Raw genomic sequence first — 27,310 nt, 5'->3', positions numbered from 1 at the left:
TCCTTTGTTGCTCTTTGTTTACTGTGTCATGTTTTTCTTCTTCACTGGATATATTGGCGGTGCACAATGTGCCATGCTGCTATGTCATCACGTGGTTGAGTAGCTTATCAGGGTTTCATTCCATATCTGTTCATTCTTTCGTTATTCTGTGTCAAAACAGAGTTCACATTTTGTATCAAAATATCACAAAAACATTTTTGACACAATCTATATATTTTTTTTTTCATTTTTAAAACCAGGACAGAAAAAACACGTTTTTCTGTTATTCTGTTTTTCCGTTTTGGTTTTAAAACAGAAAAACAAAAAAAACGAGTCCATTTTTTTTGGTTTTTTTTTTAAGTTTTGTTTTGAAACAGAATAAAGAAAGAACGAACCATACACAGATTCAAAAATCCCATTATAATTCCATTCCCTCATATTCTAATTTTAATTTCAAAACAAAATCAAAAAAGCGAAAAATAGATCGTTATTTGTTTTCTGATTTTGATTTGAAAATTGAATTACAAGTCATTATCCATTTTTCTATTTTGGATTCTGAAACGGACATGGAATGAATGCATGATACCCTGATACTAGCTGATGTTGCTATCAACATCTGGCTTACACGCCGCCTACCCAAAAGGGTGTGACCGGCTTTGGATACATTCATGGAGTCCTCCAGCCAGACCTTCTGAACACACCCTGACTGTAAAATGATGGTCAGGGTATTCATCCAATCAGGAGCAAACTAAGAGCATTGAGCACAGGGCATGCTCACCTGAACAGGTCACCAGCCAATCACAGCGCTTTAAGGCGGTAAGAGAAGGTCAGAGAGAACCCACACATGCCAGGAGGGACCTTCCACTCTCCACACAGAAAGGCTGCTGCCCAGCCGGGGAATCAAACCAGGGACCTTCTTAGTGTCATGCATCAGTGCTGACCCCTGCAGGAGAGGGGATCATTGCTGAGCTCTTTCCCACAGACCTGAGAGCACACTCACTCACAGCAACCATCATGACACTCATTACCACAGGAATACTAAGAGCAGAGAGGCTTTGTCAGATGGACCGCCTTTGTTCCCAGAATGCATCATGCTCAGAGCTCCAGTTTTAAACATTCAGACATGAACTTCTGGGTCACGATGAGGAGGAGGGTTTGTTTCTCTGAGGACGCCCGTCAGCAATGCCCGTCCTCAGAGGCTGCAGGGACAACAGTGGAACACTTTTCCCCTCTTTCCTCCTCCTCCAAGCTCCTTTCTGCTCCTCTTTGCTCCTCCCTGCTCTCTGCTCCTCCTTGCTCCTTCTTGCTTATCACTGCTCCTCCCTGCTGTTCCCTTCTCTCTGCTTTGCTCTGCTCTTCCCTGGTCTCTCTTGTACTTTCTCCACTCCTCTCCTCCTCTGTGCTCCTACCTGGCCTCTTTGATCCTCTCTGCTCCTCGCTGCTCCTACCTGCTATCTGCTCCTCCCTACTTCATTGTACTCCTTCTGCTCCTTCTTGCTCTTCTCTGCTTCGCTCTGCTCTTCCCCCCCCTTCTCACAGCTACTCTCCACTTTGCTCTGCTCCTCTTTGGCCTCTAGCAAACACCCCCCCCCCCCCCCCCCCCCCCCCCGCTTCTCTCTGCTACTCCTTTTTTTCCTCCTTGCTCTTCTCTGCTCTTCCCATTTCAATCTCTTCTTCCCTGCTTCCCGTTCCCCTCTTTTCCCCTCTTCTCCTCTCTGGTCCTCCCTCCTCTTTGCTTCTCCTTGCTTCTCCCTGCTCCTCTCTGCTCCCCCCTGGGTTCAGAGATGAAGCCTTGAAACTGATGCGCCGACTCAGAGAGCAATATAGTCACCAGAAAGTCTGACCAGCTCAGACATAAAGCATCAAAGAGTGGCAGTCAGAGGAGGACAGGGGGCGAGTCTGAGGAAAGGAGGCTCAGGAAAGGAGACTAAGGGCAGGTGCTGAAGTTGTAGGTGGATCATTAGGTGTGTTGAGTTTGAGTCTTTTTTCTAAACTCTGTCTCAAATCCACTTTTTGCAGAACAGTCACAGAGAACAGGGTCAGACACTTACCAGTCCTGAGCAGGTGGATATGGCAGCTGAGGAGGCCGACAGGTTACGGATAAATCCCTGATACAGACAGTTGTGAAACCCTGTATCATCCTTCACTGTGGCGATGCCATCTGAGCCCAGAGTCTGCACCGTGAAGCCTGGGCCGACCACCGAGGATGGATGCAGGTCCAGGTGCATGTCCTGCCCGAAGGCAGAGAGCCGGTAATGTAGGGAGGAGGAGGAGGAGGAGAGGGATCTCCTGCTGCGGTGACTCTGTCCGCTGACATCATGTGTCAGGTACACTCCGTCTGAGTCCACCTCCACGGGGGTCACAAACACGTAGTCTGAGGAGGAAAAGGAAGACTTTACATCGGTTTGTCAGCTCGTCCTTCGTCTGCATGAATCAGTCTGAACTTCTCACTGAGTCACAGTGTTTTAACAGTGTGATCGCTCTGCCCGCTCAGTGCTGTCAGCTCTTTCTAAAAACCTCTCACTCAGCGCGTTTAGAGGAACCTACAGAGGTAACAGATACCAAAACACATCATGTGTGTAATCATCAGACTGAAGAAGATGTTAGCAGGACCGGCTCCTCTCACATGCTCCTGTTAGAGAAACATATCCCAGCCTGAAATAGGTGTGTGCTCAGCTACAGCTGCTGCACGGAGAGCAGAGCTTCATGTGGATCACAGTCCACCTGAGGCAGAGACTCTCAGATCAGACTCATGCTCATGTCACACACCGGTCAGCGCTGAGAGCAGAGGCTGCGCGTCAGGATGGATCGTGATGCTCCTTTCACATCGAATAACTTATCAATCTGTCTGAAAGCAGGAAGTATGAGCAGACAGAGCCACTACTTCCTGATTTATTAATTCATAAAAGATCTGAACTCTCCTCGTTTGCCAAGCTCCAGATCAAAGTTTTCAATCATCTCATCTGGGTCCCTGTTCTTTCAGAGCAGCCAGAGGGTTCCCTGAGTGTGTGCTCACTGTTCCTGTCTCCGTGTCAGTCCTGCATTATCACATTATCATTAACAACAAATTGGAGCCATAACCTCTGACGGTTTTACGCATGAGCAAAGAGACATGCGTTGATGTCCGGACACTCACCGTGATTTAATCCGTGGCTGTGGCTGGAGGAAGAGTAGCTGGCCGAGGCGGTGTGGGAGGTGTGTGTGCCGTAAACGTGCAGCGTCTGCAGAAAGAGAGAAAGGCTGATGAAGGACAGGACAGGTAGCAACAGGCTGCGGGAAGCCCGGAGCTGATGAATGGAGCTCCCGGGCTGAACAGTGTGCTGAGTCCGGGTCAACAACCACCAGGGTTACTTTCCAACACCAGCAGTGACCACAGCGGTAAGTCCGTGACAGGGACCACTGCTTCCTCTGCTGTGCCACCCCCCTCACACACACATACACACACCGGGAGCGCGCAGTGTAAACACAGTGAATGAAGAGCCACATGCCTTGATTATATTCCAGGATAAGAGCGTGGACAGGAGCCGGAGTGAGGTGCAGCCAACCAGCGGGATGGGTAAAGTCCATATCAAGAGGAAGAGGCAATCCATGGTGACGGCATGCGAGCTACACCTCCCCGTTACCTCCGCAAAGAGCGCAAAAGTCCTGATATCCTGCGAGTGCGCATAATGCAGCGTGCGTGCATTGTTCGGAGTTTGTGCTCCCCGCTCCTCTCCTCCGAGCTCAGGTGGAGTCTGCAGGTAGCAGCGGCCGGCGGTGCGCAAAGACGCAGAGCGCACTCATGAGTGCCAGTGTGTGTGTGTGTGTGTGTGTGTGTGTGTGTGTGTGTGTGTGTGTGTGTGTGTGTGTGTGTGTGTGTGTGTGAGTGAGTGAGTGAGTGAGTGTGTTTGAAGTGAGCGAGCTGGCGCAGGGGGCAGGTTACGGTGTCGGGGATCACAGGCAGGAGCGCTGACTGAGCACTAAGCCCGGTCTGTGAGAGTCGCCCTGCAGGATGTAGCACAAGTCAGCGGGCAGCAGCCAATCAGCGCGCAGCATCATTCACCACGCGGAGATAAAAGAAGAAAAAGAGATTCTCCTCCTGGCAGTAGCGGGGCTCCTTCTGCGTTCAGGGACCGCTCGGAAACTTCCACTTCGGGGAGGGGAAAACTTTTCCTTTTTTTCCCCTTGTTTTTAAATTAACATAGTCCATAAATCATGACTGTTACTGTACTACTCTGTATGAGTAAGAAAAGCTTGTGTCTGTCTTTATTTGTCATGCTGCTGTAAGAATATGGAGGAGCAAAACTGCAAAAATTAAAAACAGATAAAAGTGAAAGTAAAACTAAAATAATAATAAACTTCGAAAATTTAATGCGTGCAGAAATGCAAAGTGAGTGCGGAAATGGACTAAATGTTTATTTTTTATTTTCACTTTATTTATTTATTTATTTATTTATTTATTTATTTATTTATTTATTTTGGCAGTTTTGCTCCTCCATAGCTTGCAGACATACCTCGTCCATTTCCTGCACTCACAATGATGAACCTGTAGGCAAACAGTTCAACCCAAGACACACTTAGGACCGCCCCCTCACTTGAATAACATTTTCTTCCATATTTAATGCTGACAGTGTCTGCAGCATAAATTTACTTATTTGTTGATATTTTATTGTATTTCCATATTTTTGTATTTATTTATACTTTTCTTTATTTTATTTATTTATTTATTTATTTATTTTAACTTGAATTTATCATTATAATTTTTTTTATTTTGGCAGTTTTGGTCCTTCATGGAAGAACATTATAATAGTGAAACCGATCAACTCACTCTGAGGTGGAAACCTGCACTGACAGGACTCCGGCCTTTAATCCTAATCAAAACATAATCCAGATAGAGGAGTACTGTTTAATCTAAATTACCTTTGTATTAAAGCAGATATGGTGTGAGCGTGATCAGTGTGAAGCACTTACACCCAGGACTCTTAAAGACCCTCTTCTACAGTATTCTCTGCTTATTGAAGGTTTCTTATACATGTATCCCTCTGCTCAAGCCTTGAACGCTTTGGATGCTGTGTATCATGGAGCTTTGTGGTGTATCTCAGGTTTTAAAGCAATGACTCGTCACTGCTTGCTCTACTCTGGTAAAGGGTGGTCTTCCCTGTGGTCACTTATAAGTGTATCTTAGGCCTGCTTCCATCTTATCTCCTCACTTACATGCTACAAAAAAGTGCAGGAACTCAGGGCCTTCAATCACAGGGTCAAAACCAAGCGGCAAACTCCAGTCCAAGAATATGAGACGATGCTTAAGTGCTAAAATCTTCCCAAATCTTCGGGTGTCCGCTTGAGGCTGGCTCCAGAAGTACCAGAAGTCACATACACACCAAGAGAAAAAAAGCAGTTTCCACAGCAGAAATTAACCTATTTACATCCTGGTCCAAAAAACGTCTCCTGTCTGATTCGCTAATTTCACTATCAGCATACACTGTACAGGGGGATTTTTTCTAACTCGGCTGTTGATAGGATATTAAGATTGCGAGCTCCCTCAATAAGAGGCACAGCTGAGGGTCACGTGACCGACAGGCGCCCTATGGCTGTAGGCGAAGCCCTTCCCACTACCAATATGGCCGCTATAGCCGATGTGCTTCATTTTCTGTTTCAGAAACAGACGGGTGACGTTGGCAAGACTTTGTCCATTTTTTATACAGTCTCTGGTTTAACCCCACACATGTTGGGCTACCACACATCTTTCTGGAAAGGATACGATTACACTTGGTCTAAGGTTGTAGACACATCCTCCGCAAGACTTAATTCATAGCAACTGTCTGTCACTGAGTAAAAGCAACGTGTTGCTATAAAACATATAGTGACCAATCAGAATCAAATTATTAAAGCATGGGCATTGTGTTTATTTCCATCTTTATTCTGCCACACTGCTACCTCTGCAGCAGCTTTACACGATTTACTGATCAAATTAATCTTTGTTTTCCTCTCCCTGGTGTTTTAGAAAACTTTTATTTCAGCCTCAGTCTGAAATGCCTTGTTTTAACTTCTGTCTCTTTAGCCCCCTTCCCTCTGATTGGTCAGCTCTCTGGAAGCCTGTTGGAGGCGGGCCTTGGTGTTTAAGGACCACATCATGTTTTATACAGACTATGGTCAGGACTGCAGCTGGCAAAAAAATAAACCTTTCATGTTTGCAGCTCCCTCTAGCTGGAACGTTTTGAAATCCTGGAGGTATTCGTCATGTTTGGATGTTGTGTTGGGTGTATTCCTGAATTTCCCTTTGGGATAAATAAAGTATTTTTCATTTCATTTCATTTCATTTCATTTCATTTCATTCATAATATGTGTTTGTGTTTGTTGTTAAAATGTAACTGGGCTGCTTCTGTCTAGGCCAGGACACTCTTTGAGATTTTTAATCTCAATAAGTCTTTTCCTGGTTAAAGAAAATAAAGAAAGGAGGTCTCGTAAGTCCAAAATGCAGCTGTGTGAGTGGAACAAGGTCAGACACAGCTCCTCTGTCTCGCAGACTACTACAGTATACAGACCGGCCAGATGGTGGTGCTATAACAGGCACTGCTGATCTTCAGCCAAGAGCCCATGAGCTGATGGCTTTGAACATTTCCTAACTGAACACAAACATGGTGCAGATGTAATCTTGGGCTGGATCTGGCTGGTGTGTTGAACACAGATAAACATATTTATTTTCTGGATTCATCATCTCAAACGAGAGCAGCGTCCCCTCACTCCTGGACCGTCACCAAAATGTCTCCACTTCAAAACAGTTCACCAGGATTTATCACCCCCAAACGTCTGGCCACAGTCTCTGTGCTTTGCCAACTTTGGGTTTTTTATTGCCCTGCATCTCTGCCTTCACACAATCCTTCACACACAAGATTTCATTTATATATCTTCTTTCAATGGCAGGATTTCTTGTTGTGGTTAGGCTGCAGTTACACAACAGGCAGCCATGATGCTGGAGCATGAGAGGATGCAGACTTCCCGGATGCTGCCCGAGGCTGAACACTGAACTGATCCAGCAGAACATGATCATCTGCAGGACCCCTGCATGTATGCCGGATCATTTCAGGCCCTGATTCATCTGCACAATGTGGAACTGAGCAAGTAGCTGAGCAACTTTATGTTTTCATCACACTGGATCAGTACACCAACACAAACAATACAGCGATGCAGCGAGTGAAGACCAGAGACAAAGGACAAACCAGGAAACAAAGTGCATGCAGGTCTATGCTTGATAAAAACCAGGATTATGGGTATTCTATGGAGGGCTGACATCAAATGAGGTCTGCATGTGTTTCTGAAATGTTCAAGCTGACTTCACTAATGTCCCAAAGCATACTGCTTTATTTATGGACCCATCAAAGTCTGGATCTTTTAACCTCAATGAGTTGTCAAGCTTCAATCTGGAAGATGCTTCAGAGACCGGACGTGTGTGACTCCTCAGGATCAATCTGGGTCACGCTTTGAGTTCAGCAACAATCAGTAAAAAGACAAACATTCCACACAACATCTGGACAAAACAGAGATTTACAGAGTGAGAAATAAAAAATGAGGAAATTACCTGTTCTACTGTATTCAAATTGAAAATATGAAATGTCTGAATGTGTTCCGAATTTGTATTATTTATATACAGTTTATATTTCCTGAGATCATTTTAAAAAAAAAAGGATATTTAATAGAGAACTATCCTTGTCTTAAAAAGTTTTTGGATTTATAGACTCAGCGCTTAATTGGGGCTCACTAAATTGTTGCAGGGCTCTGTTCACAACCTTAAAACACTGAGGAAAAACCACAGACAGAAAATAAAGTGAAGTGATAAATAACGCCAGTCCAATGAAGATAATATTCGCACATATGACTGTCCTTTTTACAATTCTTTACGAGCAATCAATGAGGTTTGAGTCCCACATCAACTCACCAACTCACTCACAGGACAAAACAAAATGGTTTTAGTCAAAACTTTAAAGATGAGAAGTTAACCACAGACTGTATGTAGAGTGGACAGCGAGGCTCCGCCTTTTACCAATGTATGGTTTTAAAGCCAAAATACCCCCATCACTGGCGCCCCCATTGGCAGCAAGAGTCTCTGCAGTAGAGAATCTGAGTTGACCAAAAAAATATATAGCGATGTTTTTTTTTCTTTCTAGAGTCTTATTTTTTTCTTGGCTCTTCCTCCTGATGTATCTTACAATACCTGAAAACAATACAGAAGAACGTCAGCTATCAATCACAGTTAAGGGATAAGTTCGGTTCATACAGCTTTTACTTTATTTTTAGAATGAAGTAGAACAAAATACTCACCCAGAAGGCTTTTCTGATCCAAGCAGTGCTTCGAGAGATATTTAGATCCAAAATCGTGCAGTGGACGTCCATATAATGGGATCCATCAGGGCATAGACAGCGCCGCTCCTAAAACTGCATTAATCGTCCAAAAACTCGTGTTTTTCACCAATATTCCATCATGGTCTGCTCCAAGTTAGTCCTCTGCTGCAGTCTGTGTCACTCCAGACAGCGCTGTGTGGCTGTACTGACCTCTGATGAAGACTTTGTTTATGTTTGCCCCTCCACGCATGCGCAGTACTCTCTGGAGAGCTGACTCCACTTCCTCCTTTCTTTGAGCTCGTCATCTGTTAACCCTGGCTCAAAACTGTAATGACACCCATCATATTCAAAGTTCTCCTCCACAACATCTTCATCAGATAGATATTCATCCACTTTACACAAAACTGGAAGAAGAAAGTCGTCGTGTAGCCTGCCGTCTTCCCCTGAAACAATGAGCCGCACTGCGCATGCGCGGAGGGGCAAACGTAAACAAAGTCTTTGTCAGTTCAGAGGTCAGTACAGCCACACAGCGCTGTCTGGAGTGACACAGACTGCAGCAGAGGACTAACCTGGAGCAGACCATGATGGAATATTGGTCAAAAACATGAGTTTTTGGACGATTAATGCAGTTTTAGGAGTGGAGTTGTCTATGCCCCGATGGATCCCATTATACTGACGTCCGCTGCACGATTTTGGATCTAAATATCTCCACTGGGCACTGCTAAGGCACTGCTTGGATCAGGAAACCCTTCTGGGTGAGTATTTTGTTCTACTTCATTCTATAAACAATGTAAAAGCTGTATTAACTGAACTTATCCTTTAAATGCAAGGTAAAACCATGTTTTTTACCTCTAATAACAATATATCATCATATCAACACACCATACCTATACTGCAGCTAGCCACCAGGGGGAGCAGTTTCTGTGGCGACCTCACCAAGCAAGATTACATCAATTTTTTTTTTTTTTTAATTTTCAATTTTATTTCTTTTTTTTACAGTCTATGCTTTCAATGTAACCAGGGCACATCTGTCCCTGGGACCCAAACAGGGCTCTCTTGAGCCTCTCCCAGTGTTCTTGTCATTTCAACAAGAACATTTATATTTTGAGTACTTGAGTTGACTCTGGACTTCAGAAAACCCAGTGGACCTACAGCTGCAGCTCACATGGACCCCCTAACCATCAGTGACCTCAGAGACTTGACCTGGACTCCAAACTGCTTGGATTCTGAGCCTGTCCAGTCTTCCTCCAGACTCTTGGTCCTGGATTCACAAAGAAAACCTAGAGTTTAATTTCCTCTTAAGAGGGTGGAGTGATACTGTGGTTAGTTTCCTCTCCTGCCCAGGCCACACACTCCAGACACTGTCTCTAGTTGAGGCTCTAGCCTTAGTCCCTTTTTTTTTTTGCTGATGTTGGTGCACTGTGTCTCTTGATGAACTGACACCAGCCTCAGTCCTCTTCCCCTGGAGCTTTTTTAAACTTGTTGAATTGACTTTTTAATCTTTCAAGGCTGTGATCATCTCAGTTGCTCCACTCTGTCTCCTTCCAGTCAACTCTCCACACACATGCTTTGGTACAGCACTCTGCGAACACTCATCCTTTGCAGCAGGGACACTTTACAGCCTACGCTCTGGGTGGAGGTGTGATGGTCATCTGCTGGACGACTGTGAAGACCATGACCATGACTGAGAAACAGATGGTACTATTCAATGTGGAAACTCATTTACTCCCAATCCAAACAACAGTTTACTTTATTTTGAAGTGCGTTTATTTTAATTGAAAGTCTGAACTTTTCTGAGACATTCCTATTTTCAGACAAGCATCAGTGTAATGTGTGGTATATCTTGTCAAACCAGCCTTAAGGTGAACATTTCTCACCCGTTCTCACTCCGTCGTCCTCGTGCAGCAGAGCAGGTTACTCACACTGGTCAGAACGAAGTGGGCTGCCGGGGTGTTATCCAGAGTCATGTCATTAAATCTGCCCCATTGAAGTGTCAAACACCACACACCCTTTGTTCTTGTGTGAACAGATGGTCTTGTAAGATCCTCCTCCACTCTGGCTGAAAACACCTGGACAGGTCAAAGTCTCAGCTGAGAGAGCAGAGCCAGCTCAGCACACAGGTATTCACACCCCACCAGCAAATTAAAGCCTACACCAGCTTTCTTGGCAGAAGTGAATGTCACTTTAATGCTGTAAATCCAGAATGTTCCCATAGAAGTTAAAACCAGAGGTTCCCTGACTCTATCAGCATGTTACCTAAAAGAAAAAAGGGATGCCACGGAGCGGTGACCCCTGCTGTTCCTCCAGTTGGATAGTGTGATTAAGGCCCCGTTTACACGACGCCGAAAACGGTCGATTCCGCAAACATTTCGTTGCGTTTTGGCCTTCCGTTTAGACGAGACCACGTTGCGTTTTCAGTGAAAACGCAAACTTTTGAAAACGCTCCCCAGAGTGGAAAGATCTGAATCCGCTCCTCCATCCAGCTTCGTGTAAACACAGAGCGGAGCGTCTCAGGGTGAAACTCTGACGTCACCGCATGCGTACTCGCAGTTTCAAGTGAAGGCTTTGCGCTCAGCCACATTTCCAGTTGAGCCAGTAGTTGGCGGTAATGCGCGTTGTGGTTGGATTGCCGACCGTCTCACACAACAAAATGGCAGAAAAAGAAAGAACAGAAGAGGAGACTTCTCCTCCTGGAGTCGTATGAACGCGGATCGTTTTCACGCCGTCCTCATGTAAACGCGGGTGGCTTTTGAAAACGCAAAGGAAGAATCGTTGCGGGAGTCTCCGTGTAAACGGGGCCTAAATGAGCAGAAAGCCTAACGTAGAAAGCAAGAAGGATGCTCTGCAGAGGCTGAGAACTGTCACGTGCTCAAAGGTTTCTCTTAGAGGAGTGAGAGCAGAGAAATTGAGTGGGTAAAAGCTGCTCTCGGAGCCTGTGTTCTATAAAAACAGAAAACTTCATGAAACACCTTTAGTTTAACTTCACTTAGGGACTCCATGGAGAAAAATCTCTCAAGGAGCAGAACTGGGTGATAATGTCACATCTCATCTGATCATCACAGTCTCTGCGTGTCATCAAACGCAGGATGTCATTTGGTGGCACTGTACTTGGCCTAAGTGTTGTTGTAAGTGTTGCTGGTGATTTTAGGATGCTGGGAAATAGCTGTACTTTGGAGGATAATAGCACTGTTATCTGCACAGTGTGATAAAGAGTGAGTGAAGAAAACACAATCACAGTTTCACTCAGATTGTACCCTGTTTCCACTCTTTTCACTGTTTCACACTGTTTATAACAGTTTCTTTCAATTTCATATTGTTTTTAACTGTTTTTACACTCTTATACACTGTTCCACATAGTTTCACACTACTTGTAACACTGTTTTGACACCCTTTTACGCTGTGCTTCACATTATTATTTTTAATAGATATTTTTTCTCTGTTTTAAAAAAGTATTTTGCACTGTCTTTTCACACTGTTCACCTTTAGAGCACTGTTTTTTTCACTGTTTTACAGTTTCACTCTTTTTCACACTTTTTCAAGTATTTCACATCTTTTTTTACACTGCATCACAGTGTTTACACTGTTTTTCACTATTTTTTTACACGGTTCAACACAGTTTTGAACACTGCTTTTTACATTGTTTGACACTGTTATTAACCATTTTTACACTGTTTTTAACCCTGTTTTTAGAAAACAACTCTATTTTAGAAAAATTTCAGTCTGGCTTCCGATCACGGCATAGCACCGAGTCTGCTTTGCTTAAAGTCCACAATGACATAGCTATGTCTGTTGATGCCAAACGTCCTGTTGTCCTGGTGCTACTTGACTTAACGGCGGCTTTTGATACGGTTGACCATCCTATTCTCTTGTCCCGCCTAAATAATTTAGCTGGCATCCGTGGAACTGCACTCAAGTGGTTTGAGTCTTATCTGACGAACAGGTCTTTCTCAGTAATGATTGGCGACTTGTCCTCCTCTGTTGCCTCTTTGTCTTGTGGAGTTCCCCAGGGCTCCATTTTGGGTCCTTTGCTATTTTCTTTGTACATGCTGCCACTGGGGTCAATTATAGCAAGGCACAATATAACATTTCATTGCTACGCTGATGATCTCCAACTGTATTTACCAGTTTTCCCAAACAAAAGTGGTGCTCTTCAGTCTCTGACAAACTGCATTGATGACATAAAGACCTGGCTGGGGAAAAATTTCCTCCATTTAAATGAGGACAAGAGCTACTACATTTTATTGGGCATTAATGTTCTTGTCGACTCAGATCCGTTGTTTTTAAAGCTTAAACCATTTGTTAAGAACCTGGGGGTCATTTTTGACAGTGGTTTTACTTTTGCCAAAAAAATTGACAACGTGGTCAGAACAAGTTTTTATCAACTACGTCTTTTAACCAAAGTGAAACCTTTTTTAAATCGCACTGACCTCGAAAGGACCATCCATGCTTTTATTAGCTCACCCATTGATTATTGTAATGCCCTTTATGTCGGTGTTTCCCAGTCTGCCCTGAGCCGCCTTCAGTTGGAGCAAAATGCAGCAGCCCGTTTCCTGACCAACACCCCAAGGCGCCAACACATCACCCCAGTCCTCTTTTCCCTCCACTGGCTTCCAGTATCTGCAAGGATAGATTTTAAGATTTTACTTTTTGTTTTTAAAGCCCTTCACCGCCTTGCACCTATTTATTTGAATGAGCTTCTCTCTGTTCATAACCCTAACAGGGAGTTAAGGTCTTCAAACCAGCTGCTTTTAGAAGTTCCTAGCACCAGATACAAGCACTGGGGTGATCTGGCTTTTTCAGTTGCTGGACCCAGACTCTGGAACAAACCCCCCCTTGTCTTGTTTTATCTGTTTTTATCTGTTCTCTCTTTTAATCTGCTTTTATTTCTTATCATAACTATTTTTATCTGGAAAGCACTTTGGTCACCTTGAGTGTTGTAAAGTGCTCTATAAATAAACTTTGATTGATTGATTGTTTGATTGACTGTTTTTTTATTATTTCATACTGTTTACACTGTTTTGAACACTTTTTTACACTACTGACACTTTTTTATTTTTCAACTGTTTCACAGTTTTCTACACTCTCTTTTACTGTTTTTTTTTCTCCACTGTTCAGCACTGTTTTCAACACTGGTTCACACTGCTTTTATGAGAGTTAATACAGATATCAAACAAAACTAAAATGACTTCTTGAGGACTTCTTCTGCGTCTGAAAAGCTGTTGTAAACTGGATCTCCACAGACACATTCAGCTGAAGGTCTCCAGTTTACAGGGTCACTCTTTAAACGGGAACACCGGGAGCTGACAGAGATACACTAGCAGGCTTAGGAGCTGTTTATGCAACAACTGTTTTAGGGTGAAACACAAATGTTATGCTGCATATCAGCTCTGCATTTACAGGGAAACAGCATTTCAGCCGACGCAAAAAAAAAAAAAAAAAAAAAAAAACGCACACTTACAAAATGCTTACTACAGCGTTTTCAGTCCCACTGCGTTTCCGTGTAAACACACGTCTTTTCACTGCGTTTTCTCTGTTTTAGCATTTTCAGATGAAATGTTGTCGTGTAAACAGGGCCTTAAAGAAAACCATTAATTAGGAGGTACTAAACCAAGTCCATCACTGCTTGGGGCGGGAGGGGAGGGACCGGGCTGCTCCACCATCACCCATCCCAGTGGTTCCTGGACCCCTTCAAACAACACTGTTTCATGGGGGGTGGATCAGAAATTATCCTTGAACTCAATTTAGACCCTGGTGTCTCCCATCAGAAGTGTATTGGCCCCCAAGAAGTCCCTAGTTAGTGAAGAAAGTTACTGCTGTAGATAAACCCCTCATGTCAGTACCACGTAAGGTCTTAATGTGATGATTTCACTTCTCAGTCCTGGAGAAGATCAGGGTCTGGTTGTCGGAAGGAGCAGGAGCCATGCCATGCCATTTCTTTCAAAAGTTCTGGAAAAAACTGTTGCATCTCAGCTTCACTCCCACCTCTCCAATAACAACCTTTATGAACAGTTCCAGTCTGGTTTCCGTCCCCATCACAGCACCGAAACAGCCCTTCTAAAATTAACCAACAACCTCCTGATGACAGCTGATGCTGAACTCTTATCCATCCTCATCCTCCTCGACCTGAGGGCAGCTTTTTACACCATCTCCCATTTCATCCTCCTCCATAGACTGGCATCCATTGGTTTATCAGGCGCTCCTCTCAACTGGTTTTCTTTTTACCGCACCAAGGTCATCCAGCTAAAAACATTCAAATTTGAGGCTCCCCAGGGCTCTGTTCTTGGTCCCATCCTTTTTATAATATATCTCCTTCCCCCTTGGTCACATTCTCCGTAGATACAAGGTTAATTTTCACAGCTATGCGGACGACACCCAGCTCTATGTTGCTACCAAACCCACCTCCACCCACCCTCCCTCCTCCCTCTGTGCCTGTCTTCAGGAAATCAAATCATGGTTCACCTCCAACTTTTTGAAACTTAATAGTGACAAAACTGAGGTTCCCCTCTCTCAGAGTCAAGAGCCTGGGTGTCGTCCTTGACGATATTCTGTCATTCCACTCTCACATCAATAATGTCTGCTTACTTTCATCTCCGCAACATCAACCGCCTCCACTCCTCCCTCACCCCCAGCAGCACCGCCATCCTGGTCCACTCACTTGTTACCTCCCGTCTGGACTTTTGCAACTCCCTTTTATCTGGTCTCCCCCTCAAGTCCCTCCATAAACTTCACCTTGTACAGAATGCTGCAGCCCGGATTATCACCAGAACTTCCTCCTTCCACCACATCACCCATGTTCTGTGACAGCTGCACTGGCTACCAAACATCCACCGCATCAGTTTTAAAATCCTGCTCCTCACCTTCAAAGCCCTCCATAACCTTGCCCCGCCATACCTCAGCGATCTCCTCCTCATCAACAAACCCAGACACACTCTCAGATCTTCATCCTCCCTCAGCCTCAACATTCCCCCAGCCCACTTGTCCACCATGGGATCCAGAGCCTTCAGTCGCTCTGCTCCCCGTCTCTGGAACTCCCTCCCACCGGACATCCGAAATATTGACTCTTTGACTGTTTTCAAATCCCGCCTCAAAACCCATCTATCCCGCCTGGTTTACTCAACCTGACTGTCCCCCATCCATCCATCTTATCTTTTAAATCATTTTTCTTTTCAAACTTTTATCCATTTTCTTGTTTTAACTTCAGCTGAAATGCTTTTAAACTGTTTTGTACGACGTCCTTGGGTATCTTGAAAGGTGCCTTGAAATAAAATGTATTATTATTATTATTAATATTAAAGCTAGTTTATTACAGCTTATCTGCCCTAGCAGATAAAAAAAATAGACAATCAGACAAAGAAAAAACAGGAGGCTTTTTGTCAGATGTGGTTTCTGTCTCCAGATTTCTTGCCTCTTCAGTGAGGGCCTCTTTTTGAACTCATTGCAGTATTTTTCTGTTTACTCTGTGCCCTTCCCTCCCTCAGCTGATGGGTTTCACTCCCTCTCTCTGAAAATATACAGTTTGTATTGTCACTGGTGGCTACACATGTTGTTAAATGTGAACAGTGTTACTGTCAGGCACACCGCAGCTCTCCGCAGCTCTCCACAGCATGCAGCTGGGCCGACAGACGATGTGCTTATTTACAGCACACTTAACCAACTGTCTGCTGCCTTAAGCAGTCTCCCAGCCTCTCATAACGTCTCTCCCACTGTTGGGTTGTTGGCGTACAACAGTTTGTCAGGTCACTCTGTTGTTTGTTACCCAAAATCAACTCAACATATCCGGTTACAGCTGGAAGTATAAGCAGTTGGGTTTCTCTGGTCAGGGATGGAAATAGACTGTAGTGTTCAGAGACCACACGGAGAAGAGATGCCGTCTGAAAACTGGATGCCCTGTGGACCGAGCAGAAAGAGGGACAGGTCTGAACTTTCAGGGTTTCTCAGCGTCTGTGGGACTTATACAGCTCTTCACAGAGGAATCAAGTCAGCGGCCCTGAGCTCAAGTAACAGAAAAGACAGATAATCCTGATCTATGTGTGTAACGCATGGTTACCCTACTAACAATTATTCGTTCCCAGAATGTTCTAGGAACAAAACTCTGACATTCCTGGAAGGGTGTCTTTGGGTTTGATTTCAGGTTGCCCCTACGGTTCAATGGAAAGTTTGCGTTACGTTCTCTAAACATATTGTGTTGGTTAGATGTTTGGTTCTCCCAACGTTCCCCTGACATATATTTTTGGTTAAATTGACGTCTCTCAACCTTTCCCTAACCTTTAGGGAATGTTAGTTTTTTGTTATCTTTTGGTTATATTGAAAGTGCCCCACCAACTTTAAAACTCCACAATTGTTTTTATACCTGTACTTTGAACAAGTAGTCAGTAATGGATGAAAATGCAAGTCTAGCAGCACTTTTTATTACAATATATTGAAATATAAATAACACAACAAAAAATAATTAAACCAATTACAATGCAAGGCGATGAAAAAATAGCAAAAAACAAAACAATAAAAATAATGTGCTGCAGTAGGAATGTCTTGTCCAGTTGGTGTCTTCATTCCTTCTTAGCTGATAAAAATTTAAAAATGGGAGCTTGAGATTTTTTTTTGCCTCATGACAAATCAGCTGAAAGTTGCAGTAGCGCCACCTACTGTTCTGGTGTGTGCTTGTGGATCAAGCAATTGGTCGAACCTAAATTAGAAGTCTTCTGTTAAGAAAATTGAGCATCCGTTTTTATGTTTGTAGCAGTTTTTCCCAGGACATACACTTTATTTTATTGCCTTCCTTTAGTGGACTTTGTGCAGAAGTATGACAAAGTAAGCACACTTGTGCTTACAACAAATATTAAAGCAAGTTTTTATATCGTGCATTTTCAGCAAATTGAAGCTAAAAACAAATTAAATTAAAAACTAAAAGTAGCAAACATTGGTCCAAACTCTGAGAGCATTCATGTGGCAATGTGTAAATTATTATGTTCACATAGATAATGATGCAAAAAGAAAATGTTTGTCCTTTCTCCAGTTTCCTCAGTCACACTTTATGCATATAGCACTTTAAATATCTGGAATTTCCCATCTAGTCTTGAATAGCACTCCCAGGTTGTCATTGTTGCATAAACAGGCACTTTACATAGGCTACATGCAAATTAAGAGCCTAAAAGTTCATTCTTAGATCAACCAAAAAACAACCAAACAACAACCAACCCAATGTTGTGTGAAGGTAGGACTGCAACCACTGTAGAACGTTTCAGTTCTCTTAACGTTTAGGGAACATAAGGCTTTGTAAAGTTTCAGTGTAACCAAGGGGGAACGTTCTCTAAACATTAGATCTTGGTTTGTTTCTAACTAACATTTAGACCACCAAAAGCTAATGTTCCCTTTATGTTCTGTGTTACTAGGGTACCTGGTGGCTGTGTGATATAGAGCCTGAAAGAGTGAGACGAGACCTCGATGTGAACAATAAAACATGTTCGCCTTAACTCCTCATTCCTCCCCTCTCGCTTGCTGTCATTAGTTTACCTGTCATGTAGCTGTACAGTCTCTTCATCTCCTCTGTCCTAATCTGCTCTTCATTTCAAACCCCATATTTTCCCTAATGCTTGTATCTGTCGGACAGGTCTGGGTACATTTCTGTCCATTCCTTCAGGATAATATTTGGCTGTCGGTGGTTTCCACAGGGGCAGAAATCTGTTTTCCTGACAGTCAGAGGTCGTTCCCTGCAGGCTCACCTGATCCGCTGCTGCATGCAGGTGGAACAGATGGAGTTCAGACCAACCATGAGAAGGATGTGTCATGTGACCAAAGACTGTAAAAGGAAATGGACGTCATCTTGCTTGGCTCAAAGTAAGGTCTCCTCAAAAACTGCTCCCCTTGGTGGCTGGCTGCAGTGTAGGTCAAAAATCCATCTCCCCGGTCATTCCAGATGGGCTGTGGTCAAACTTTAAGACTTTTAGAAATGAATGCACCTTGTAGAAATGTTTCTCACATCTGATTGTTGTATAGACTTCAAGATATTGTTGGGCTGCCATGTCCTCTGTTTTTGAAAAGTGTAATTTTCATTAGTTATAAGAAGTTAAAGGGGACATATCATGCTTGTTTCTCCTTTTCACTATGCCAGACTAGGATGCCTGTAAAGCATTTCTGCCCTCAGTACAAGTCATTTAGTTCCTTCATTGCTCCACAATAGCGTTCTCAATATCCTCATTTGAGGCCATTCTGAAGATCTCGTTGAAACGCTCCGTTTCCAGAATGACCTCCAGTAACCTCGCAACGTCACAGCCCTTTGTGCTCTGGTTGGTCAGTTCTATCAGAGGGGCGGAGGGGGTAGAGCCAGAAGGCGGTTTTTGCAGTATGGCAGTATTAACAAAATTGCCATATTGGATGGGGCAGACTGAGCGAGTTTGCTGTTTGCCAAAACTTCACCGTAAGGCCTTGATAGCACTGATAAAATGGCAGAGTGTAGGATACGTCCTTTTGTAGTGGACCCTGAGTCAGACCCGGACAGTTCTGCAGCTCAGAAGGAAGAAAATCCACCTGGACACAGATCATCTCAGGACGCTTCAGTGTGGTGAGTCAAACCGGTACTGTAACATGTATAGTTTATACGTTTATACTCGGCTCTTGGTGGGTGTATCCCTCGGTGGCGGTTGTGTGACTAACTGACATCACAGAGGAGGAGCTGCTTTATCAGATTACTCCAATAAAAAGAAAGGATCCTCGTGCCGTCACATAGGTCGAAATCTCGCGGCCAACTTGCAATGACCTATTTTCAGAGGCATCAAATCTCGTTCTAGGAATCAGAAAAAAATACAATATCTCATTTTTGGAAAATTCAGGGGGTGTAAGGTCTTGTTTTCAAATGTATTATATTATATGTAAGTATTAAATCAGGGATCAGCATGATATGTCCCCTTTAAAAACAAGGCTTTATGTCACATTTAACAACAATTGACAGCTGCCATTCTTGTGTAGTTTTTTGGAGATTGTCAAATACGTTGGGAGGGAGAGCCAAGAAGAGATTAGACTCTACAAAGAAAAGGTTTTTATATTTTTGTCACCTGGCTCCACTCAGATTCTTCCAAAGTCCTTCATAGTCTTTACCATGCCGACTCTGGCTGCACAATGTGCATTGTTTATACAATGGTGGCCCCCCTTCACCACTGTATAAACAGTCTCTGCATGTGACAGCTTCCAAGAAGAAGCTCCATCAGCAGGTTTCCTCACGGAGGATATGTTAGGTCTGTGTCATTGATAGCCTCGTAGTTTCATAAGTAGCTGCTCTGAGCTTTTCATACCTTCTGGCATCTCTCTGTAGCCCCCACCAACATCAAAGACATGTAGTGCTACAGTTCAGCTCACAGATGGTCTAGACCTCTGGTCCTCTGATCATCTGTGACATTAGACTAGCTTTAGAGATCAAGGCAGTTCAGTTTGTTTAGTAATTGTTCTTAATGTCCTTAAATTCTTTTTAAGAACATTGAAACTATTATCTTTGTGCCTGCACCATTGTTCTATTGTTTTATTTGTTTTATTGATTTATGTATTCATGCCTGTGTCGTCTTCTCTGTTTGTGTGCAGCGCTTTGTTTCAGCTGTGCTTGTTTTTAGAGTGCTTTATAAAGTTAAGTTGAGTTTGTGTGGCCTAAAACTGAACTGAATGATTCTATAAAATGGTTCTGCGCTTTTTCCTGATTCATCACTCAAGAACTCCTAAAGAGATGTTTTAAGTGTTAAACCTGTAAAACCCTAACCAAAGCCATTCATGAAGCTATAGATGGGTTTCCTTGTTCTTTAAACCAAACAGTCCAACCAAGCAACTAGTTTAAAGGAAATGTTGAAATGAAATGTTGTTGGAGTTTTTGTCCCTTTCGTCAGCCTCCAGTCCTCACAGATGACTGTGTCTGTGCTGGTAAACAAAGACCAGTGGTTATATAATACTTTAATCAGACCCATAAAACTTTAACTGTATGTTTTAGATGAAAATGCTGACAAACCACAGCGCACCATAAACAACATCCACAGCATCAATGTGGGGTCATTGAGGACACTCGCAGAGCTTCCCTGCTCTGCCACTGGGAAGAGCAGGCACGCTTGACTTTGTTCATTACACTTTCATTTTGGCAACTTAAATTGCAATGTACAAACCCGACAACAACAGTGACAATGGAGGACTACCATGTTGTGCTTTTTCTGCCTAATCTGCTGACTGCCCAACAACAAAACGTGCATCTAGTGCTTCACTTCTGCACCAACCTCTTGTTTTGTTTATTAGCGGCTAGACAGATGTCTTCTGGAACAGAGAGGGTTGTGTCCCTACGGTTTTATCCCTGACTGCAGGCCCGGCATGCTGACTTAAGCGCTTTCAGTCCTTGTGTTTCCATGTAAACTTGTTTTTTGGAGCGTTAACTGCATTCTCAGCTGAAACGTTATCACGCAAACAGGTCCTGATTGGCCAGCCTTCTGATGGCCCATCAAGGGCAGAGCTATGAGCAGGCCTTGGTGTTTGAGGTCCACGTCATATGTTAGTTGGTATGATTCAAAGGTGCACATATGTGTGTATGTATGAGCGTGTCTTCTGTTTGTATGCAGTGTGTGTGTGTGTGTGTGTGTGTTTGTGTGTGTGTGTGTGTGTGTGTGTGTGTAGTCCTGCTGCTCCTGTGACTGTTTCCATCTGAACTGCTGAGTTGAATCAATTGTGAAGTGTGTGTACAGTATGTGTCGTGCACACTCTAGCTCACCGTTAACACACAGCAGCAAGTTTCCTCTGACTCCCAGCTCAGGGTGGGCAGCTCAAACACCCCTGCATTATTAAGTGGACCTGCTGAGCTCAAGGTAAAATTCAATGACCAAACAAAAAGGGAGAATTAGTGAGGTTAATGTTCCACCTTAAAGTTCAAACAAAAAGAGGAAATCAACAAGAACAGCTGACACAGTGGGCTTCATGACCAGGACTACTCCCCCCAGGGCCTATAGGTTCCTGTGGCTCACTGCTGCATGTGTTTCCACTGAGGCCTGCAGAGAGAAACACAGTAAGATAAACCTGCAACACACAAATTGACCAGTAGAGGGCAGAGAGACAACAGAGGTCATAAATAAAGCTTACATCAAAAGAGACAACATCACAATCACCATCAAGAACAGCCTGTGTCTGTTAGCATGGGGGAAAGTCAGCCTGTGTTTCTTTTAGCAAGGAGGAGGATCAGCCAACAGCCTGTGTCTGATTGGATTGGAGGAAGAACAGCCTGAATGTCTGTTAGCATAGATGATCAGCCTGTGGGTCTGTTAGCATAGAGGAGGATCAGCATGTGTGTTTGTTAGCATTGTAGATCAGTCTAAGTGGCCTTCTTTTATCCTGCAAATAGATTAGTTGAACCAACACGTTAAAAGAGACAAGCGCTACGCTTCTGTCCAATAAAAGATTCCTGTTCTGGAAATCCCCTTTTGTATCCTGTTTTATTCCATTCTTAACCCTTGACAATCACTAACCTTAAAAGCATGAAGCTGGCAGTAATCCACAGTGTTTTTGTTTAAAGACTGACCCTGTGCAGAAGACTTTGAGTGAGGTGCATTCTGCTCAAACAGCTTTATCACTAAATCCTAATCTGATGAGCAGATTCCGACACTTATACAAAGTACAGAGAACTAAACTTTTCATCGGCTGTTGTCAATCAATCAATCAATCAATCAATCAATCAATTAATCAATCAATCAATCTTTATTTGTATACAGCCAAATCATAACAAATGTTATTTCAAGACACTTTACAAAAACATTTACAGGTCTAGACCCGTAAATGTTAATAAAATTTTAAACTGTTGTAAGCTGACATATCCACTGACATGTTCAGATGAAGGTCTCCAGTTTACAGGGTCACTGACAGAGACATAGGGGCCACGGACATGGCTGACGGAGCTGACATCAGACGCCAGCGCCACATTGGGGGAGCTTCACCTGCTGTGAGCAGACAGGATCCAGGAGACAGAGACTGAACAGACTGCTGGGGAGGCTCAGTCCTGGACCCTGTGGAGGTGGAGACTGACTGGGCTGGAGAGTGGTGGACGGGATGTCATCATCTATTTTCTTATGGACCTTTTTGCACTTTCTATACACTTTCTTACTTTAGTTTTCTTGATTGCTGCTGTGACTCCTGAATTTCCCCTCAGGGATAAATAAAGTATTTTCTATTTCTATTCTATTCTATTTACAAGCCAACAGTTTTAGGATGAAACAAAGGTATTGTTGTTTTTTGGTCTCTTGTTTGCATGGAAACAGGGTTTTACCTGATCTAAAATGGAAACTTTTTAAAACGGCCTCCAGAGTGGAGCTTTTCTGAAGCTGCGGTGTAAACAGCAAGCCGTAGTTTTCAGTAGAAACACTGGTGTCATACTCTATTTTTCTACAAACTGCTGTGTTGTGCCTGTGCTGCTGAATCGACTGAAGGTGCTGACTATGTTTACTTCAAAATGAGCATCCGTTCTGCTCTTTGCATTCACCAATTCACAAGATGATCGGTCCAACTCTACTTTAGTGGAGATCTACCGAAAGCTGCTTTTGGACAAGACCTGGCATGCTTACTACAACGTTTTCAGTCCCTCAGCGCTGATGTAGAAACGCAGATTTTTGTCTCTGCGTTTTTGGTGTTCTGAGGTGAAACACTGTTGTGTAAAGGGTACCACATTCAGTCATCAGGCAAAGAAGACCATTGTTTTGGAGGAACTAAACCAAGTCCATCACAGCTGGGGGTCATCAAATTGTGAACGGAGGGAGGGCTTCTCCACCAATCAGAAACGGTCCACTCTGGACAGTAAAGCCTCCTGAGCTGGGGGCATTCCCAGGTGATAGCTCAGTTCAGACAGTTTGCACTAAGACAACAGGCCTGAGACAAAAATCTTCGGATAACTCCACTTGGACTGGACTCTTCTTCTTCTTCTTCATCATCTTCTTCTTCTTCGGTGACTGGAGATTTGGCGGCCTAATGGAGGTCCCCCCCGGTAGGAACAAGCTCATCAAAGAGCCGAGCAAAGGAAGTTTCCAACTGTTTGGATGAGACTGGGCAGAAAGAGAACTGCTCCATGTTTTAATATGCTGTTTAATTCCCATTAGATACGGTCTGGTGCTGCCCTGGAGTTTCACACACACACACACACACACACACACACACACACACACACACACACACACACACACACACACACACACACACACACACACACACACACACACACTGTCTAAGACCTCCTTCTACACTCTGTGATCTGTCTTTATGAGTCAGTAAATCAAAGAGCAGCAGAGGAACGGAGCTGTCACAGGCTGGAGTTTGAAGTCATCACATGCCCTGAATGTTCTGCTGTATAGAGCATGTCAGTGTGTGCTGATTGATACTGTTGTCATATAACGCTCTGTCAGCACAAACTAAAGAGCCATCCACAGCTGAAGAGCATTAAAACCACACTGTAAAACAACAATGAAACATTAAATCTTCAGCGTTGACTTGTCTCAGGGTGTCTGCTGTGATTTCCTGTTTACAGCAGATTATCTGCATTCCTTACTTTCCTTACCGTCAGGATGCAAACACAGATTTTGGGGCATGCTCTGCAGTTTGTATGGATGGACAGAGTCAGAGCTCTGTCTCCATCATGTATGATCTGAGGAGCATTTACAGTTTTCCTGCTTGGTTTGAAGTGTTCATGCAGACCAGGATGTAAGAAGGTGATTTACACTCAGTCTTTGAGATCAGATCACGGAGCTATTTAACACACACTCCATGATCTGAGGAACATGGTGCTTTGAGCCCAAGGTATCAGACTCTGTAATGGAGAAATTAGTCCATTAGTTTTCGTATACATGGAGGATTTTTCTTTTCCATAAAAGTAAAGCAGGCTTTGTTTCCTCAAACAGCTGTTAGACCGTGCCAGACCTGTATTCAGACCAGAGAAGTCCTTTGGTCCACTTGTTTGGTCCGGACCAAAAGCGGACTTTATTTTTTTCATTTGGTGCGGTTCGTATGCAGATTGTCCTTTTTGTAAGTGGACTATAATCTGTAAACACATCCACGTGTGTGACGATCAGTGCTCTCATTGGACAGCACTGACAAAGGTGACACACAGAATACAGACCCGGTAATGGAGTTAAACATGTGTTTGTGCTCTTATTAGAGCTACAAAATCATTTTAAGTTTCAAGAGCAGCTCCTTCAAAGCAGGCTCAACAACACCGTTTACAATTTTGGAACAGCAAAGACGAATACCCGCAGCAAGGAGACGCTATGCTCTGCGTGTCCTGACCCACAACATGCTAGCAACAGCGTGGATAAACAGGAGATGGAGGATCAGGTATGAACCAAAGACGGTTAGGTTACGGTGGCTTTTTAGGCCCAAAAGGCGCATGTATCCTGTAGTTAGTTCGGATGGACCTTGGTTTGTATTCAGACCTGCACCGGAGAACCACGAACCGCACCACAGTTTGTTTGGAAGCGGACCAAGACCACCTCAAAAAGTGGGTCTCGGTCCAGTTGTTTGGTCCGCACCAGGGTTTGTTTGTGTCTATTCACACCTGCATGAAAAGTCCGCACCAGCGTGGGAAACAAACCCTGGTCCGTTTAAAGTGGACCAAACAGTCCAGGTCTGAATACGCTCTTAAAAACCTTGATGTGTTCAGGCCTAGACCAGGGCTGTGCACAAGCTTTTTGCCGGGCAGGGGTGAAAAGGAAAAGGGGCCCCAAACAGCGTGTGTTTCTCTCACCCAGGAAAGTTTTCACCTTTTTACTGTGTTTTGTGCATGTTTTGGCTCCAAAGTGGGCACTTCAGAACACGTTTTCTTGCAATCAGGCCATAAAAGGTGGCAACAATCTTCAGAGCTGAACTCAAAAGAAAATCTTTGGAGGGAGCTGAAACTCCATTAACTCTTGTTTAACAGTAGTGATTGGTGCTGTTGGGATTGTACTCATACTGCCTCTTCCTCTAAACACGTTAAGCATAGTTTATACTAGAAAGTTCTATTTTAGTTTAATCAAACCACCTGACCTCCTTCCATGCCTCCTCTGGATAATCTTTTTTTTTTTTTAAGTTTGATTCTTTCTCTCATGGTTGAAGTGTACCTAGGATAAAAATTACACAATTCTCAATTCTTTGTGAGAAAACTTGCAAAATCTGCAGTGTATCAAATACTTATTTTCCACACTCGTTATACCCAAGAAAAAAAACAAAACATCTTTCGCCCAAGTAAGGACAGCCAATCTACAGCTGGTAGAGAAGGGAGGCCTAACACTGGGCTAGAAAAGAAGCTGCTCCACCCTCGGTGGACAGTTGGTTCTCTGTTGACATCTCAACTCTCTTTTTTCAAAATGATTGCTTTGAATTAAGTTTTGGACTCAAGCTGACTGAACTCTTCTGCTTTTTGGATTTCTTTAGCTCCATCGGGTTAGCATCAGGGCTGTAGACAACTAAATCAGGAAACAAGCAAAGGGAACTCAGTAGTGATGTTCGATACCACCAAATTCCTACAGGGTCTGATACCGATTAGAATTCAGGCTGGTAGCAGCAATACCTATCTGATTCTGATTCTTGGTGTAAATGCATGTAATGTGTCTAGGAAATCGAGAAAAAAAAATATAGTGCATTCCACATAGTGTCACTTGATTGAAATAAATTGAAATTGCCAATACGGTATTAAATTTAATAAATAAATGCTACAATAATTGCACAAGTTTGTCAATGCCTACATTTTGAATTATTTATTCAACAAGCAAATGAGACGGGTTGTAAATCAATGGATATATTTTAAAAATTAAATGTTTTTTTAAAGTTCATCTTATAAAGTATATCTTTTTCTTAACTCACCATGACTGTTTTATTGCAATTGATCAGTTTACTGATCAGTTCTTTAGGAAATCTTACCTGAATTAATCTAGGCTTTTTTTTTTTTTTTTTTGCTTGTGTGAGGTTATCTCTTTGATAGAATTATCAATACCCCAAAGAAACTCTGAGTGAGACTGTGTGACAGACTCAGCAGCATGCAGGTGCGGTTACACATTACACTCATAAAAATCAACATGGGTGTTTGTTCAACCAACATATGTAAAACATGTAGCTTCTACTACATTATTGTATGTTTAGTGGTTAAACATGATTAAATCATGTTGCTTTAGCATGGTGTGAAAAATTGTTAAAACTACAAGATCACTTTTATCAGGACCACCATTCCTGTCAAGCTTCTCCCCCACTGCTGATCACCGGGCCCCTCCCTAATGTGTTTCACCTGTGTCTTATTTTCTGGGCACTCCCTGTGGGTATTTAACCCTGGTCTCCTTTTCACTCCCTGCCAGATTATCACAAGTGTTACTTTGATTCTCCAGCATCTCTTCATATTTGATCCCCCGTGTTCTGACCCTTTCTTAGCTTTCTCGTTGACCCTCTGCCTGCCGATTTTGTACCTCTGCCTGTGTTTTGGATTTCTCGTGTACCGACCCATTTTCTGGAATAAAGACCTGTGTTTGAACTCTGACTCCTGCGCCTCGAGTCCTCCTGTCTGTGCCCTTGACAACTTTATGTTAACTCAACCTAATTGGTTTAGGTAGGAATCCCATCTGCAACACCTCTCCAGAGCAGGAGGTGGCAGTAATGTGCAATAGGCCCTATTCATCAGAGAGCAGAGCCAGAGGATAACCTGGATAATGTGGGCATCATCTTGAAGGGTGCAAGTTCCTGATGAGCTAACAATCCACTTGCTGTCACCAGGTGTTGTCTGGGCGTAACTATGTAAACCTTTGTTTGTTTAATTGGTAAAAACTAATGAAGTAATTTTTGTTGTGACAGCTCATTGAAACCATGAGTGAGGAACAAAGTCAGTGCGTATGAGACCCTACTGTTCAGTGAGACAGTACTTAACTGGTGTGGACCTACAGTCTGTGCTCTTTGGGTGTGGACTCACTGTCTGTGCTTTACTGGCATAGCCTGGGGGTCTGTGCTCCATATGGCCCAGCCCATCGATCTTTACAGGTTGTTTTATGTTACTAAAACAAAATGT

At 43.4% G+C, this 27,310-nt stretch overlaps 1 protein-coding gene across 2 annotated transcripts in view; it reads right to left on the bottom strand.

The window, feature by feature from the left end:
* The window catches only part of adamts18 (ADAM metallopeptidase with thrombospondin type 1 motif, 18), a 93,073-nt gene extending 89,143 nt beyond the window's left edge, over window positions 1-3,930 (bottom strand). Inside the window, exons 1-3 of one of the 2 annotated variants that reach the window (XM_074666376.1) lie at window positions 3,468-3,930; window positions 3,116-3,200; window positions 2,031-2,353 (exon numbers count right to left, since the gene is read on the bottom strand). In XM_074666376.1, coding sequence (XP_074522477.1) covers window positions 2,031-2,353; window positions 3,116-3,200; window positions 3,468-3,569 — 510 coding nt within the window. In that variant the 5' untranslated portion in view covers window positions 3,570-3,930. Of the gene's footprint in view, window positions 1-2,030; window positions 2,354-3,115; window positions 3,201-3,467 lie in introns of those variants that run through there. The other variant, XM_074666377.1, reaches the window with a different exon arrangement.
* Between the last annotated feature and the right edge of the window lie 23,380 nt (window positions 3,931-27,310).

The sequence above is a fragment of the Halichoeres trimaculatus genome, unplaced genomic scaffold (assembly GCF_033239565.1).
Source record: "Halichoeres trimaculatus isolate MK-OKI-2021-1 unplaced genomic scaffold, fHalTri1.1 fHalTri1_scaffold_3, whole genome shotgun sequence".
NCBI classification, from domain to species: domain Eukaryota; kingdom Metazoa; phylum Chordata; class Actinopteri; order Labriformes; family Labridae; genus Halichoeres; species Halichoeres trimaculatus.
Note: the sequence above shows the minus strand (reverse complement) of the source record. Positions and strands in the feature narration are given on the sequence as shown.